The 17382-nt window shown below is 36.9% G+C and overlaps 2 protein-coding genes and 1 long non-coding RNA gene across 3 annotated transcripts; 2 read left to right on the top strand and 1 right to left on the bottom strand.

Annotated features, from left to right (window-relative positions):
• Positions 1–5176: 5176 nt before the first annotated feature.
• On the top strand, positions 5177–6301 carry LOC140009718 (RING-H2 finger protein ATL64-like). Its single transcript, XM_072055996.1, has 2 exons — positions 5177–5715; positions 6166–6301. Exons 1-2 carry the CDS (start codon positions 5177–5179, stop codon positions 6299–6301), a joined length of 675 nt encoding a protein of 224 aa, XP_071912097.1.
• Positions 6302–13865: 7564 nt separating this feature from the next.
• LOC140009463 (protein BIG GRAIN 1-like A) lies at positions 13866–15439 on the bottom strand. The gene has a single exon (XM_072055074.1). The coding sequence runs from the start codon at positions 15073–15075 to the stop codon at positions 14005–14007; it is 1071 nt and encodes a 356-aa protein (XP_071911175.1). The 5' UTR covers positions 15076–15439; the 3' UTR covers positions 13866–14004.
• Positions 15440–16569: 1130 nt separating this feature from the next.
• LOC140009462 (uncharacterized) lies at positions 16570–17261 on the top strand. The gene is made up of 2 exons (XR_011816891.1): positions 16570–16706; positions 17060–17261. It is a non-coding gene; the product is annotated as an uncharacterized lncRNA (long non-coding RNA).
• Positions 17262–17382: the final 121 nt, after the last annotated feature.

Raw genomic sequence — 17382 nt, 5'->3', positions numbered from 1 at the left:
ACAATTACTACACGTTAAGCTGCCAATTCAAAGTCGGACTCGGGCAGTGAAGTTTCTCTGACTAAGACTAATCCACGTTTTGCGTTTGAAATTTTTGACAGATCAAGTTCGTCGGCTTGCAAATGGTGGTCATTAGTATCAATTCAATCTTCATTTTGTTAAATTTGTCAGACGGATAAGGAGCAAGTCATTTTCTTATATGATCCATCGACTGTTCTTCTTTTTCTTTATCTGTTTGGAAATTTGGGCCTAAAAGTGGTTTCAAAGTACAAGAGATAGGTATCTATATGAACTTTAGAATTTCTTCTTCAATTTTAGGTTTTGTCTTTCAAGTTTCAACGTCTGTGTGTAGTTGTATTTATAGGCTCCGTCTTTCAACTTCTTTCCTAGTATTTTCGAAAAAATTTTAATCCAAATAACTAAAACGAACCAAAATTACTGAAATTGTGACGAGGGTTAGAGTCGAGTTTGAATATGGCTTCAAAATTGAATTACATTTTGCATCCCGAATGGTCCAAGTTTTTGAGCTAATGGTACAAACATTGAGGCTGAAAATATTTAGGAGTCCATTTAGGTGTTGTTTATGAACTTCTTGTCAAACGAGGGTTAGAGTCGAGTTTGAATATGGCTTCAAAATTGAATTACATTTTGCATCCCGAATGGTCCAAGTTTTTGAGCTAATGGTACAAACTTTGAGGCTGAAAATATTTAGGAGTCCATTTAGGTGTTGTTTATGAACTTCTTGTCAAAAAGAGCAGCGTAACTCTTCATATATTATACGATCCAACGATCTAATAATCTACTTGTGTTATTAATTTGCTTGTTTAGTACAGTAGTTGATGGGTCTTATTCTGTGTCCATGATGTTGGTGCAATATTTACAATTTATCGGCAGCATTCATTGAAAGCCGGTTAATAATCTGCATAATGGCTGATATTCATCCGATAATAGTTAATCATAATTGGCTGATAGGAATTTATCGGTAGCATCCATTTGAGGTCGATCAATAATCGACGTGATGCTGATGCTCATGCATCCATCAGTGTGCATAAACATATACTAATATGTGCCGTATAAAAGGGAGAAAGGAAGCCAATTATGCTAAAGAATCTATTTAGGCCGGATAGTTTATCAGTAGTCGGAGATAATCGGCTGTATGATAAGGAATTCATCAGTTGTGACAGATTAAGGTCACATAGGGGACTTGATTGGTAACTGGTCTTTGAAAATTGGCAATCAGGAAGGAATGTATGGACCGTGGCACCAATTCAAGACTAACAGGTGTGAGTAACAAAGTTTCCATGAGAAATCGATGTTGATAACCAATAATATTTGCATAATTGTCAGCTCCTCATACCGGATGAGACCAATTGGCAAAATGATGCATGCATCAGTTTAACGGCCCTACAAATTAGGGGGTGGTGGTCATCTTATCCTAAAACATAAGAATGGATAGTTACCACTGTCCATGACTCAACTAATATGACTGACGTGAACCATGTCATGAGGAAAGTGGTCTTATTAGAAGCAATTATCGTTGATGCTAGAGGGAAGCATCTAAGTATAAATACTACAAGATGAATCAGATGAAAATCATATTCAACTTACAAAAAGACTAGTCATGCCGTACTTTTTCAAATTTTAGAAGATTTTAAGCTAGAAGTTAGGCTAATTTTAAGCTAATCTTGGGATTCTCATCTTTCATGCAAGTATTTCCTTCTTCATTCCATGTTTTTAAGCGAAATCAACGTCAGTTTATATAAATTTCATTAGAGCTGTTATGAAGGCTCTTTTCATTCTAAGCAATGTTTTAAAAATCGGATCGGATCGATCGATTGAACCGTAAATCGGCCATGCCTCCGATCCAATTCAATTAAAAATCCAAATAATTAATCGAACCGGTCAAAAAGCGGTTGAACCAAAAAAATTGGAAAAAACCAGGAGGTTCAACTGATTTTATTAAGTATTTATTTTTTAAAATAAATATTTTAATTTTATTCAAAATATTTAATACTAAAATGAATTAAAAAATTATTAAACCCGTGAAGCGGGATCATACTTATTGAACTGTGAATCGGAAGGTTTTTCGGTTCACTCTCCAATCCGGATTTAAAAATATTGATTCTAAGCAAGATTTACAAGCAATATTTATGAGTGTGCTGCGAACTTCATGTTTCTTTTAAGCAATACAGTAACTTTCACTCACAAGTTAGTTTTTTTTTATCAGTATCTTCTTAATCAATCACTTTTGATACGAATTTTAAGTCCTTCAGACTGCTCAAAGTAGGACGAACGACGATTGTCTCAAAGCAGGACGAACAATGGTCGTCTAAGAAGTCAGCATCAAATTAGCGCATTCTCATTTTCACCACCATCAGTCCAATTACTGTTTTCCAGGCTTCTTCATCGTAAACCAGGTGGCTTGCTTGCAACCATTGACAACAGTTCACCAGCTGTCACAAATCAACGTCAACACATAATAGATGGAATTGAACTCAAGGTTCGGAATTTTCTTAACAGAATTCTAAGAGGATAGTACTAAAAAAATGTAGAAGAAATAAGGGATAATTGCAGTTGGTGAGGTTTATAACAATTGCAGGCAATACCCTCCAAATTTTAAAAAAACCTTACACCTATTTTTCTTATTCTGTATAATGACAAAAATAACCTGCATGAAGTACTAAATGTAACATCTCCATGAAAGGAAATAATGCATTAAATTTAACAAATCATTATAAAAAAGAGAAAAAAGAAAACAAAGGAGAGTAAGAGCAATAAATAGTCTCCCAAATCACCTCAATATAGTCTGTGGTGCTTTGTTTGAAAAAGATTCCTTGTTAATTTGGTATAAACTTCTTTTAATTTCGTAAAAGTGCATAAGAACAGGAAATACTACTACTAGTACTAATACGATTGTCGTCCTGGATTTTGCGCTGTGCAGTTGTGCACTAGCAATAATGTCCCCGGTGATTTTCACGAGTATATCCAAGTAATTAAACCGGCGGCTTGGTTTAAGATGTGGAGGGACCACTTCATCATCCTCGCTTCACAAGACGACAAAATTTCGTCTACCGACGGAACAAAAAACTTCGGTAGACCCGATTCACGGTCCCGCCCGTAGACCGAGACAACCCGTCACATTTACACTGTATGAATTAATAATTGAGAATTTGTTTCTTCCTGCTCCAGGACAAAAGCACAGTTAATTCTTTTACTACCAATTTTGCCTTCTACCCCAAACTTCAACAGCTTAAATCCATCCACCGGTTTCGCCGCCAGCATCATTCTGCTGCTGCTCTCTTTCCAGTCAGTCACCAGATAAATCCCAAGACCGCTAGGCTTTACTTCACTTCTTTCAAAACTTCCTCTCCATCCCCTTTCCTCCGCCGCCATCGAACACCGATTGCATTGGAGGAGCAAGCGGCAGCATCTACAGAGAGAGATTTCCACCCATTTATTAGTAGAGCAGTTCTCTCACAAACTCCCTAATATCCTATTCTTTTGTTTTAATAGACTGAAGAAATTTCTCCCATGGAAGTAGTTGTCCGTTGAATCTTCATCGGACCGTGTCGCCGCCATCTTCTCCTCCTAGTTGTCTGCCCTTTTTCTTGCAAAACTTAAAGTTTATTAATTTTTTTTTTTTTGGTAAAAGCTACGTAAAGTTTCAAAGAAAACCAAAATCTATCCATAAATTAAAAGAGGTACGAAAAAAAGTACAGAATTTAATAGAAAACAAAAAAAGAGCACGTTGAGAGTGTTCAGAGATCTTCACCAGAAGTTTGGGGAAGAAAGCGTTGGGGAAAGAGAGAGGAAAAGGTCAAAAAGAGAATAGAGACAGCTTCTCGCCATTTAATTCATAGTGTCCACGTGGCAGATTGTAGATCTCTCCGTCTATGAGTGGGTCCGTAGATCGGGTTTACCAAATTTTTGTCAGACGAGATATTATACATATACATATTATATGATTTTTTTTTTTCAAAAGTCCGATGAAAAGTTAGGAATAAAAATACGTGTTACGCATACATTTTTGTACGTGAACAATATGAATATATTTGAAATTTACAAATCTAAAATTACGGATAAATATATTATAGATTTGTAAGACTATGCTACATTAATACTAATTTTAAACTTATTTTTATATCTGAGACATTAAAATTGTTTAAAATTTATCACCTTATTATTTAAATATGGATACACCTATCATTTTTGTGATATATATCGCTTTTATTGTGCTGAAAATTATAACATTATCAGATTAGAAAGATTCTATGAGCACTTTTCTAACCAACGAACCTACTCTAGCGGTTGTATTGAAACAAAACTTGATCTAACAATAATATATAAGGTGAAGACTATAATTACCATAATCATTTTCCATTTTCTTTTTCTTTAATACATTAGTACTAGGTTGGAAATTTGAACCTGATAAGGTTTGGTGAATTGAAGTGCCAAAGTAGAAGGGCTGGAAGGATAGCTTCATTTTGATGACGACGTGAGCCTGTTCTTATGGTCGACATTATCCAGCAAGTGGTCCACAACTAAACAATACTACTACTAGCCTTTAGTGTTTTATGGTAGTGAACAGAAAGTCTTACTTGAACTGCCTTCACTTTGACTATTGACATGGTATATATTGCCATGGAAAACGGATTCTCTACTCGCGAAGGAATCTACCGGAGAGTCGGACTACATTTCGCAGTGTTCCACATAAGAATTCATTAAAGCCAGCCTTCTTTGCTATAAGGCTGTTAAAACGGGAAGGTTGAAGCGACAGAATCTGTGTCAATTTTTATGGTTTATTTGCTGTGGAACCACAGATTTCCGTGCGGATTTGGACACAGCAAAATTTTGACCGCAAAACTAGAAGAATCTTTTGATCAATTTTCTTTTACTCTCCACAAGAAACACACCAAAAACTAATCAAAATTCCAGTTTTATCCACTGCTTTCTGATGTACGCTGCTTTGTCATTCTCTGCATCCTGAACAACCAATCGCAATTCACAGGCAAATCCTTCCATGTCTATACTCCTTACCTGGCACGGTTTTAAAGGCTATATTTCTATCATACAAAACAATAAAAAATTTAGATAAGAGTTTTGTATATTCTTTACTAATTAGTTCATACACTGTAAACTTTAACCCTCCGCTAGCCTAAATCATTTTGATAGAGCCATGGGAAACTCTCCAATCCCCTACTCACCACCCCCAACAACATCAAACAATATGCCTTTGTTATATTATGGAATGGTGGTTGTCGGGACAGCAGCTCTAATTCTTGCAGTATACAACTTGATCATCCTGAGATGGTGCTCTCAGAGTCAGGCAGACAGGCCACGTCAAGGCATGGCTGCTCCGTTGCGGTTCGAGGCTGCTTCAGCATCAAGTCAGAGCTTGGATAGCCTTCATGTGAACTTGATTTCCAGTTTCAAGTACAAGAAAGGAGGGTCATCAAGAGATGAAGCTCACTATAGCCAGTACGAATGTGCAGTTTGCTTATCTGTGTATGAAGAGGATGAAGAATTGAGGCAGCTTCCAAGGTGCAAACACTCGTTTCATGCTTCTTGTATAGATATGTGGCTGTACTCTCATCTGGACTGTCCTCTTTGCCGTTCTCCGGTGGATCCGCCAGTCCTGAACCGGGTTCTCAACGAACCTACAAGGCGGGCAGGGCAATCCAGAGAAGGATTGCAAATCTCCAGTAGGATCCCCGTGTAATTATGTTTCTCTGGAATTACCGTCCTGTCAAATTGGCCCGTAGTTGTATTCTGCATTTTTGTCGGCATATGACATTTTAGTCTGTGCATGAACGCCTGCAATTATGGAAAATTTTGGCCTTTGACAACTCAAGGTTAATGTGGACCCCGATGGAGAAAGATGAAATTGACAAGGAAATATAGAACCCAATTCTTCCCATCTCGTTGGTAAACAGTAAAACTCGTAAAGGTGGCTGCTTTAGCTCGGCTCGGTATACATATGGGAGAAACAGAGAGAAGATGAATCGATCAAAAGTGTAACAGGCATAAATTAATGCGTCTTTTTTTTTTTTCCCTTACTAAAACGTTGGTAAGAGCTTTACTGTAGCGAGCAAAGGCTCAAATAATGCTGTATAACTTGTGGCATAAGAGTTGATCTGCTCGCTAATGTCATTCCTGTTTTCACAGTCTAAACAAGAAGAGCACATTTGAAACAACAAGTTTAAGCTTTGTATATCCTCCATTAGAGTTGCCATCTTGCTATCCAGAGCTCTCCGAGATATTAACTGTTTCAAGAGTTCCTTGTTCTGCATTTGTATTTTGATTCTTCTCCATTGCTGTTACACTGCCCCGCACATTACCAGTTTGATCGCCACAGCTTCATCAACATTCTTGCTTCCCGAGCTTCGTTCCTTCATGGCCCAGCTTGCAATTGTTATGTTTGGGTTAATCAATCATGGCTGTTACTCCAATTCCAAGCATGGATTGCCTTTGCTGGCTTTGCGTCGCAATTCTCAGAATTACTGTTCCTTCTGCTTCTTGCTCCTGGATTGTTGCTGTTTCTGTAGTGCTCGTTCTGTATTTTCCGGACACTGTTTCTTCTTGTTCCATCCATTCCCTCTGAGCATTTTGTACAATTCTATTTTCTTTTATTATAGTCTACAGAAACAAAAAGACAAGTTATGTCTGTAAACATCTTTTTTTTTTATCCCGTCTATATGAAACAACTGATACAAGACGGGTTGGCTTAGCATCATATCCCATCGAGGTTCCTCTTTGCTTTTATTTCTCTTCCAAAACACGTACTCTCGCCTAACGAGGTTGTTCTCTATTAGCAGGCGATCCGTGCCAAATCTTTTTAGGCCCGTGCAAAATGTTATACCTAATAGACCATGGAACTTATTATGTGGGGGGGGGGGGGGGGGGGGGGGAAGAGAACAGAATAAACAAGAAGAAAATTACTGTGGTTGAAGTCGGGCGAGACAAGCAAAACAGAGGTGGATTCCCGTGGCTGCTGAAATTCCAAGTCGGTGACAAAAAACTATGCAAAACAATAATATATCTCTCGTCTGTATAGGGAACTCAGATAAAAGATAGGTTCACGGTTTCACTCCAGAACTAATTACATGGAGAAGATAAATATTGGCGGAGAAAATCCTTTATCGTTATATCAATCTTTGCCAGAACATAGAGATTCTCTGGATTGTAACAAACCACTTTGCCATTTCTTATAATCTCTTAATTGAAATAACAAACCACTTTAACCCCTTAATTTGAAAACGTGTTGAAGTGGGTTCTTCAGTAAAAATTTACAAATTGTTAACGGGGGTTGGGAGACCCTCTACAATTTTCGTGTTATTGGTCTAGATAAGAAGAAATATTTAAGATTATACAGGATACATAAAACTAGTAAAAATAATTTGAAGAGCTACTTTGGAATAATTGTCTCCTTTTCCAAAAATGATTTTTTCAATTTTATATACTGGAAATGGTTAACAATATATTGCAGAAGGTTATAAGTAGAAAAAAATCAGTGATTTTTTTAAGTTTTGAAAATATTCATTTGAATTGCTATTTTTTAGAGTTTTTATAGAAAAATTTATCGTAACAATTTGATATATATATATATATATATATATATGTGTGTGTGTGTGTGTGTGTGCATGTGTGTATAAAGTAAAAAAGTAATTGAGAAATGTATTTAAAAAAAATAAAACTTTTTTCTTGAAAAACTAAAATCTAAACAAAGATACCATAAAAAATCTCAAGGAAGTTTTCAGTAATTATCCCTATTGCATATTGGTCCAATGGACTCCAATTGCACAGGCGCTCAATGTTCTGTCCGACCTTTTAGAGGGTAGACCGAGTAGAGAGGCGGGCAGGATGAATGAGATGGAATAGGAATGCCAACTTTCGACGCCCCTCGTTTTTATTTATTCTTTTAGTTTCCTTTTTCCTATTTATTTTGAAAAGTATTCGAGTTGTGTGAACTACCAATACTTAGTTTCCCTTGGACTCCGGGCGGGAAAGGATGAAAGCGAGTCGGTATACCAATTCCTCATCCGCAAATCAGCCCTTCCCGTGGGTTATTTTGTCAACGAATAAGTAATTGTAGGAGTGAAATCTTACTATAATTCGAAAAAGCAAATGACAAATCCAAGTCAATAATTTTTATATTTATAAGATTAAACAAAAGGATTCGCAAACAAAAGTGCTAATGCTACAACCAGTCCATAAATTGTTAAAGCTTCCATAAAAGCTAGACTGAGCAATAGAGTACCTCGTATTTTTCCCTCTGCCTCGGGCTGTCTCGCGATACCCTCTACGGCTTGACCCGCAGCAGTTCCTTGACCAACTCCGGGTCCAATAGAAGCAAGCCCTACAGCCAATCCAGCAGCAATAACGGAAGCGGCAGAAATCAGTGGATTCATGATAAATTCCCTCGTACCAAAAAAAGAAAAAAAGAAATAGTTAATGATACAACCAACCAACGAATTATGACTTAATTATTCCGTCACTAGGATTCATCCTATCGAAGTTCCTAGTTACTTCGAGTTAAAGTAGTTGAAGAAATAGAAATAATAGTATTTTTGTTATTGAATCGTCTGAACTACTTCAATATCTATTTTTTAGTTTCTATCCACAAAGTCTTTGTGAATACATACAACTTTCCTTCTTCATTTCTTGGTTCCAAACTGTGAATTGCATTCTTCCATGTTTCTCTTAATTTCATTTGTTTATTCATTCAATTCACAGTCAAAAAGAGACAGAAAGGGAAGGGCTTATATTCGAATCCCCATCTAAATTCATAGAAGTAGGACAAATGAAATATAGCCTTATTTCATATATATCCAGTCAATATCTAATATCACATATACATGCCTTTATTCCATAATGTAAACCAAGCACCCATCTTAGATTCAATCGAATTCGAGAATCAATTGTCGAAACATCTACAGGAGTTTACTTATTTATAGCCATTCAATTACATATACCTAACCTATCCGAACCAACCCATTTTTATGAATTCTGTTTTTTGTAAACTCTTTTCCCCCCTCCCCCTTCTTTATCATTATTCCGCCGGATCCAATTTACTTCTAAATACTAGTGTGCTGTTCGCATCAAAATTTCTACAATTGTTATTTTCAATTGGACTACAAAATTTCTAAATACTAGGGTGCTCTTGGGGGGCGGGATATTTCAGGCGCAGGAGATTAGTCGGGCCCCGTAAAAATTGATCCGGACACTCCTGTGTTGACAAAAAAAATAAAAATAAAAAAATTAGACTACACAACGTATGCACTAGCAATATCATACGACGACGCAACAAATATTTTTATTATTGTCATCTATTGAAATTTATCCATGTAAGTTTAACTTGAATGAATTTAGGTTGTGCAATCGCTTTAACGATCAATTGCATAGAATACTAACCCAAGTATGTCGTCCAGCTTTGTTCGACTGTAGCACATAGCCCCACCGTTCTTGCAATTGGATCAATAATATTCGTATCAAAATATTGAAAATTTTCCGTCTAAATAGACCAATTTCTCCCTAAAAAAATTGAGATTTTAGAATTTAAAAACCCTGATTTCAAATCTTATTGAATGTGAGTTTCTTCTTGTACTTTATGCAGGCTAGTTTGTAGTGATATATAGTTATAATTCTCAGCATTCGCAAGTTAATCTGCATTGTAATTTGTTTATATTGTTGCCACTATTCTGGCTCATTATAATCTTATTTAAAAAAAAAAAAAAGGACCAACTTCCCCAATTAAGGTGAGGAGACCGATTGGGCTGTTCTTGAAGCTTGTAAGGGAATCAGGAGAAGAAGGACAACCTCTATTTAAACCATAAATTCATCTACCAAAACAACCTTCTTTTTTAAGTTGCTTGAATTAGTATTTTAGTTCAAGTTCATTTGCCTGCAATTCAAACCTACCCATCCATGCCTTGTATGTTACAACAGCATGTGCAGTGTTCAATTTATGTCGGCTCAATTTTGTTTACATAATTTCTGTTGATAAGGAAACCCGCAACCGTTATTTGAGACTGCGCATTGGGTAAACTCCAACTTGTGTAATAGCCTACCAATCATATGAAGGTGGTAGGACGCACTAAACAAATTCTGTGCGACGGACAGATGTCCCAAGAGAGGTTCGAATCCGAGGTGATAGAAATGCATGAACCGGGTTGTTCACATAATTTCGTTCTAATTTGTTTCCTTTTGGAAGTGTAATGTTTCACATTTACGCAACATTTTCATGAATCTCTACATGTAATGGTCAAAAGAGGCACCTTGGATGTTGAGATCATCATCAATTAACTTATCATTAGTAAAGCTGCATGGCCCTTTAAATTTATACACGGATGATGGGAAGGGTTGGTACGTTTGTTCCAAATTTGCTGTATTACACTTAGATTGCTGCATCAAATTATGAACAAATTACAGAACAAGTGCGAATTGGACGAAGGCTAGCTGCCCCCTGGCAGGACAAGGGCATTTAAGGGGATGGAACCAACTGACAGCTGATCTCTGATCTTTGGTTGGCTTGTTAAAATGAAAAATAGTCAGATGCAATTTATGGTATCTGCCCCAAAATTGCTAGGTCGGTACGGCACATGAGGTCAACCTCTACATATATTTTCTGCGGATAATAATAATAATGTGTGCCGGGTTAATTGCATAATTACAGCAATGTCACTTCTTCATTACTGGTATCACCAGTTTACCGGTCGTCCCAAAAGAACAAAAAATCAGAATTTTTATGATTGCGATGCAAATGATTATGTTTGACTTTGCTGTGGTGAGAATATTTTCTCGTTTTAACTTTATTGAATCCAAAGTGGCCTGGGGTCAGTGATTTGTACCGTGTCAACTGGCCATTGGACAATCACCGTACGTGGTAGAAAATGCGAGGCCAAGAACGGCAGATTATTTCCATCACTGAAGGAAGGGATGTGGATGTGGATGTGGATGTGGAGGGTATTTGGATATATAAGCAAAAAAGCGTCTGTTTAGTTTAAACAGCTTGAGAAAATAAAACAAGAATGATTGGTTGGTAATTAATTTGCAGAACAGAGAATCTCCCATGATGTTGTCTTGAGCAAGAAAATTCCACTACTATTTGAAATGAACACTGACTTTTCAGTAGCTAGCAACACAAAGGCCTTGTTTGGATTGCGATTTTTCGTCGGAAAATTACGTCGTTTTCCGTGATCACATTTCCCTATTACTTTTTTTCCTCACATACATCAAATCGCTACAGTAATTTTTCCATAAAAAATCATGAAAAATGCAATCCAAACACAACCACATGTTGCCACCAAGTATCAAAGACCTCCTCTTTTTTTTTTTTTTATCAGGAAAATTGTTGTTGTTGTTGTTTTAGTTACTGTCCTAATTAATAATGTCTCTTTCTCCTGGTAATTGATTTTGCAACTTTGTACAAGTAACTTTCGGGCGGGCAGATAAAGTGCGAAATTCATCCCTTCTCTCTCAAATCAATCTTCAAGTAAATGAGCATCAATCTCAGCTGAATGCCAAATTCAATTGGCATTGCAATTATGGCCATATACGTTTTTACCACCACCAACCAATCTTTTCCCATCTCTTATTATTATTAGATCACCAACCCTTATTATTGATGTATCATATTTTGCACCACCACGACTGTTTCCATTTCATTAGTCTTTTCTCGAGTAATAAATAAAATACTCAAGAAATCAAAAGTTCACTGAAAAAAAAAGCGGGTTACAATGGGAAAATTTTGCACGTCCAGACAAGCATCGCGCCAAAGCACTAGCAATTGATGATAGTCTCAAAATTCTCAATTAAGAGGAAAGAGCAATGAAATTACTAAAACAGAAAAGAGAATTATTTATGGATATTGAATCCTTTTTCTACATCTAGATTAATATAATACTCGAATAATTAGTGGCTCCGTAATGAAGCCATGCCCCAACGCCATGGGGGTTGCAAAGTGAAGTCCTGCAAATCTACTTTTTCTTGGTTGCAAAAGTGGAGTTTGCATGTGCGCTATCATGTATGATCCTGCTATACTTTGACTTCTGAGATTCCTCAAGGCTCCCTTTTTCATCCACTAGGACTCCAATATAATTTTTTTTCCCCTTCCTGTCCTTTGTTGTGTGAATGTGACATAGATATTACTATGCGCTTGGATTGGCCTTTTATCTGCTTGGTTGGGCGCAAACAGTAGTCATATCTTGATAGAGCAGCAGCAGTACATGCTTTATCAAAATCACCTTACCTGCTATATTTAGGTATAGATGATTTGTTTCTACTTTCAAACAGTCTCGCTTGACAGCCATAATTATAGCATAATAACAGTGAAATTTTAACTGTCCTGAAGATGTAATAAATTCGATTGCAGTTTACTTGCCCCAGAAAATGAGATAAATCACGAATGAGGGCAAGCTGATGATCAGATTTGGTTTGACAGCTGTAACTACTCAACTGTATTGAATCATTTTAGTAGAAGCAGCAGACACTCTTTTTTGAGTTTGAGAGTTATATTTGTAGTAAAAAATAGCCAAAAAAAACAATAATGTTAACTAAAGCTAATTAGAATGTAGCTTGAGTCGTGCTTTTAAGTACTGCCTAATTTTTTGTGTAACAGAAATGAATGTGCCCTGACTAACTTGGGCCGCGTTTAACCCACGCGCGAGCTAGTCCAACTTAATACAAGGCTGATAAAAGAGTAAGCATTATAAATGATGAGAAGTCTCTTTAGTTTTTCAATACGGGACAAAGTCTTTTGAAATATCCCTATTATTTACAACAATATTTGTTGCAACGTATCAAATTAGTCCCCCTGCGAGTGGAGTTGGTTGGTTGGTTGAAAGCAAAGGCGTATGTAATGGTGGTGCAACTTTTAAAACCTGAAGCACAGTAAGAATCAAAATAGGTGCAAGTTCCCAGTTTTTGTTTGAAGGGTTCAATTCAAATGATTTTGTAGCGGTCTTCTTTGTTCTTCTTTTCACATTTGGAAATGTTTCTAGGTCAATGTCGTCCATCTTCTCAACAACTATACGTATGAATTCAATTCCAGCTCTTGTCACAATAGTAGACAGAATCATACAATATCACCGTGCTGTAAAGATGCTGCTGCGCTTTCTCTGAAGAGGTCGCTTTTGAAACTTCTCTTTTTGTCCAAAAGTATGGAATGCAATGCGTGGTCGCGACACATTGAAATTAACTAAATCATGAAACAGTTTCACATAGTGACATTTGAACAATTTGATAATAAGTAGACATATGCTCCACTTATTAATAAATTGCAAAAGTTAAAAAGAAATCATTTTTCTTCAACACAAAGAAACATGTATAGATCACCATCATCACGATTGTGACAGTAGAAAAAGACCTACTAGAACTTGAAATTTCTCCTTGCATTATCAATAATAATATTATGGCGTTGGTCCAAGAAGTTGCTTTTGAGATGTTGAAGTAAAACACTACTATCAAACAAATATATGTTTTCCGGAAGAGATAAGGCTAAGGACAGATGTATGTTGATTAAGGGTTATTCCTTCTGGAAGACAAATTTTTGCAAGTTACTCATATATGGTGTTTCAAGAAAGCCTTTGCGTGCTTTTTAATTCTTTGAGATTAAAGGTGTATTTGATTTACTCCTTGGATAATTCTGATGCCAAAATATCTGGTGGACTGCAGATGCTTTTTAGAAGAACAATAACGCGCATAGAGTTTGGAAAGGCTATTTGCTAGATTCTTTCAGAAAGAAAGAAAAAAAAAAAACTGAGGATCATTAGTAGATTACATATTTCACGAGGCCGTAAATGTCTCTGCTTCCACGCGATAATTCCCATTGAGCACTTTTTTCCCCTGAACTTTACAGAACCTCGAAGTATCCAAAGTAGTCTCGAAAATCAATTTCATTATGATACAAACCTAGATAAACATAACACAAACAGAGAAGAAAATGATCAGTTATCCATGAACCATTCATGTTACATGACTCGTCTAACTAGCTAACTACAAGTTGAGCTACATAAGCAATCCATTGGCAATGGCCTGATTGATTTTCAGGTTTGTAGTTCCATAGACTGGCAACTCCTCCCTATGAGCTCCATGGCCAACCCCAACAATGCCAATGTTATCGAGTTCAAACAGATCCGAACTAGTACAGCTATTACCATCATCATCACTGTTCTCATAAAATCCCCTGAAGCCATATTTCTTTGATTTCTTTTCTTCATAATTCCTAAAACTATCAATGTTCTTCTTGAGGAAATGACTGTTAATATTTGGCACCAGTGTTAGACTTGGATCATAATGATCATTTATGCTCTTGTGCCCACAGGGTTGACAATCTTCGTCGACAATAACACTAACAGGACAAAATCTGACAGACCGCTTTGATTTACCTCTTGAAGGAGGTGGTGGTCTGTTCAAGCAAGACCTGGAAGTCAGAGAACATGTGGTAGATGAGTCCTTGACTGATCTCGATTTCCTCACCGAACTCCAATCTTCCATCCCTTCATGTTTCTTCAAATTTCTTGGAGTGAAAATGGAATTCAAAAAATTCTTGATTTTCCCACCTGGAGAAATTGGTTGTTTCACCTTCTTTAAGTCTCCATAGATTTTCGGGGCCCTTGATTTTGTCCGCATGAACCCGCCCTCATGTTTTGGAGTTGCTCCAGGAACAAGTGTTTGGTGAGCTGCTTTCGGTGTTGCATGAAAAACTGAAGATTTTGGAGTGGATTTTGATGCAGAGTCTGTTTCTGAGGATGAAAACAAGCTCGAGTCTGTTGACGAGCTTGAATCTGAATTGATGTGCCTCGACCTCGAGCCTCTAGTACTGCTTCCGTAGTTTTCCATCCATTTCTCAACCATGATTGCTCGTCGGATACTTGCAATCTCTTCTTCAAATTCAGCTGCATTGTTTCTCTTTCTATGGAGGAGAGCAGGATCCGGTTCTTGCCTTGGCTCTTCTTCTTTGCCTTGGGATTCATCAATGGAATGATATATGGCATCAAGAAGAGATGAAGAAAATGATGGTGTTTTTCTTCGCTGTTGATGCCTTTCTCCTCTAACAGGCCTCTCCCACGTAGTCATGTTTGAATATGTATATGTTCACAAACAAGAAGAAAGGAAGAAAGTTACAAGGAGAAGAAACAGAAAACTGGCATTAATAGATGGAAATGAGATTCATGTGAAAGAACTACAAAGAGAAGAAAATGTAAGCGCAAGTGATGATGTTAGATTGAGAACAGAATTATGTTTGACATGAAAACTGATGCAGGAATGCAAGAGAGCACAGTGCTGCATATACTGTAGTTGATGATTACGAACTGGTTAAAAGAGAGAAAATTTGAAGGGAATGATAGTTGATATCGAGATTAGAGTGAAATTGAAAAGCCCAATGCTACGGCTTAAATGTTGGGACTAAATAGGAACCAGAGAGAGAGAGAGAGAGAGACATATAGAACTGGTTATTGATGCCTGTTGACATGTAGAAAATAGGAGGGGATTATAGGGATAATTGCAGAAACCTCCCCTGAGGTTTTTTGTGGTTGCACTCACCTCCCTTGAGGTTTCGAAAATAGCACGAACCTCCCATGAACTTAACGTTTTAGTAGCAAATTCAGTCCATGTCAGAGAAAGTACCATTAAAAAAGTTTTTTGGGAAGTGAGATAATAATATTGTTCCATTTGTACCCTTTTTACCTATTGTGAGTTTGTATTATTAAAAGAACAAAAACTAGTAAAAGGTGAAAACAACTAGTGAAATTCAAGGGGGATATAAATGCAAAGAGAATAAGTGGAGCAGCAACAACTGGAAGAAGGAACGGGCATACGTTCAGAAATATGAAATTCTAAAACATATAGTGTATACAACTAACTCAAAAAACTTTCCTTCACTAATATGCATAGAAACTTTTCAAAAACCACTAACAGTAACTTTTTTTTTTTTGGTGATTAGTTTGCTAGTTAAAAATGAAGTAGTGGTGCCAAAAGAATGGCTTCATCAAGCCACTGGGGAAAATCATGGAATTCACCAAAATGGCAAAGTCAGAACAACCAAATGCCATAGTCAACACACTACTTATCATCAATCTAATAATTACTTTAACGACTATTGATATTGTACCTTTATTTCTACTTTCTTCCTCCTTCCGTTCCATGAATGCTTAAGATGAAGTGAATTTAGCCAAAACCGTTAGAATTTATTCTCTTATGGAACCTTATCTGGAGGTTTATTTCCCCCGCATTTTTCTTACTTCTGCTTCTTTTCTATGCAGATAATATATGATTTGGATTGTCCTCTCAAGTGCTATCATTCACAAAATGGCACTATGTTAGATGGCGCACACTTGTAGTGCATAATCAAAGAAGAAACAATTGTTAATCTTGTTGAATTAGTTGTCATGAACTTGTTTATTGTCCTAATTTTCTTTGCCTCATATTTGTTATTAACAACCTTAAACTCTTAGGGTATAGAAGTAAATTCACTCCATCTTATGTTAGTTATAGGTCCCAAATTCAAGTTAGGGGAGGTCAGTGCTATTTTCAAAACATTAGAGGAGGTGAGTGCAATTGAGGTTTCTGCAATTATCCCGCCCGGGGATTATATACACACACAGTGAAGTGAAAGGTCTTGCCGCGCGTGCGTGTGATTCTGGTACTGACAGGGTGGCCGCCGTGAGAGCTGCTCAGTTTCGCTTTACTTTGCTGCACCTTTTCAGGTCTGTTCTCTTATATTATATCCAACCACAGTGGATAGTTCAATTTTGAATCTCTCTGCCGAGGACGAGGAGGGCTTGGTTTAATGATTTAAAGTTGAAATCTAAAAACCTAAAAAATTTTGCTTGTTTCTTAAATCCCACTTGTCTCCTGCTAGGAAAAGGATTTAAAAAAAAAAAAAAAAAAAGGCTTTCCGAATGTCTCCATTTCTATGCTAGCATGTGAGCGCAAACAACCAACATTATAAGTTAGGCGGAATTACTTTCTTCTTTAAAGGGAACAAAGCTTTACACATTAAATTTTAACAACCATTAAGCAGCAAAACCTGTAAATTCACTTTTTTTTTTCTTTTCAGAGGCGAAGGACGGTGATCTGGGGGAGCAAAAGGGCCGGATGTGCCATCCGGAAACCCTAAATTGGAGTCTAAAGCAGCATGGGACACGTTATTCGTTATTCAAGCTGATCAAACGCAACAGCTCTGCACTAAATTTGCATTAGACTTAACCAAACTTTTGTTGCAAGAATTCGAGTTCCGCCTATTACCTCAATGAGCAAAACCAAGAAAAAGCCTTGCATCCCAGTGTATGGCACAAGGATGGAGGGCAAAAAGGTCTATACAGTAATGAGTATCACAAGTTGCAGACGCTGCTGTGGCCCTGTGAACTACAGGGACCAGGC

The sequence above is a fragment of the Coffea arabica genome, chromosome 6e (genome assembly GCF_036785885.1).
Source record: "Coffea arabica cultivar ET-39 chromosome 6e, Coffea Arabica ET-39 HiFi, whole genome shotgun sequence".
Classification (NCBI taxonomy): Eukaryota; Viridiplantae; Streptophyta; class Magnoliopsida; order Gentianales; family Rubiaceae; genus Coffea; species Coffea arabica.
This window is presented reverse-complemented; position numbering and strand designations above follow the sequence as displayed.

Coding starts and splice junctions, on each gene's coding strand:
- LOC140009718 (XM_072055996.1), top strand. CDS start 5,177: ATGGGAAACTCTCCAATCCCCTACTCACCACCCCCAACAACATCAAAC. Junction 5,716..6,165: donor ATCTCCAGTAGGATCCCCGT/GTAATTATGTTT, acceptor CTGTTTTCACAG/TCTAAACAAGAAGAGCACAT.
- LOC140009463 (XM_072055074.1), bottom strand. CDS start 15,075: ATGACTACGTGGGAGAGGCCTGTTAGAGGAGAAAGGCATCAACAGCGA.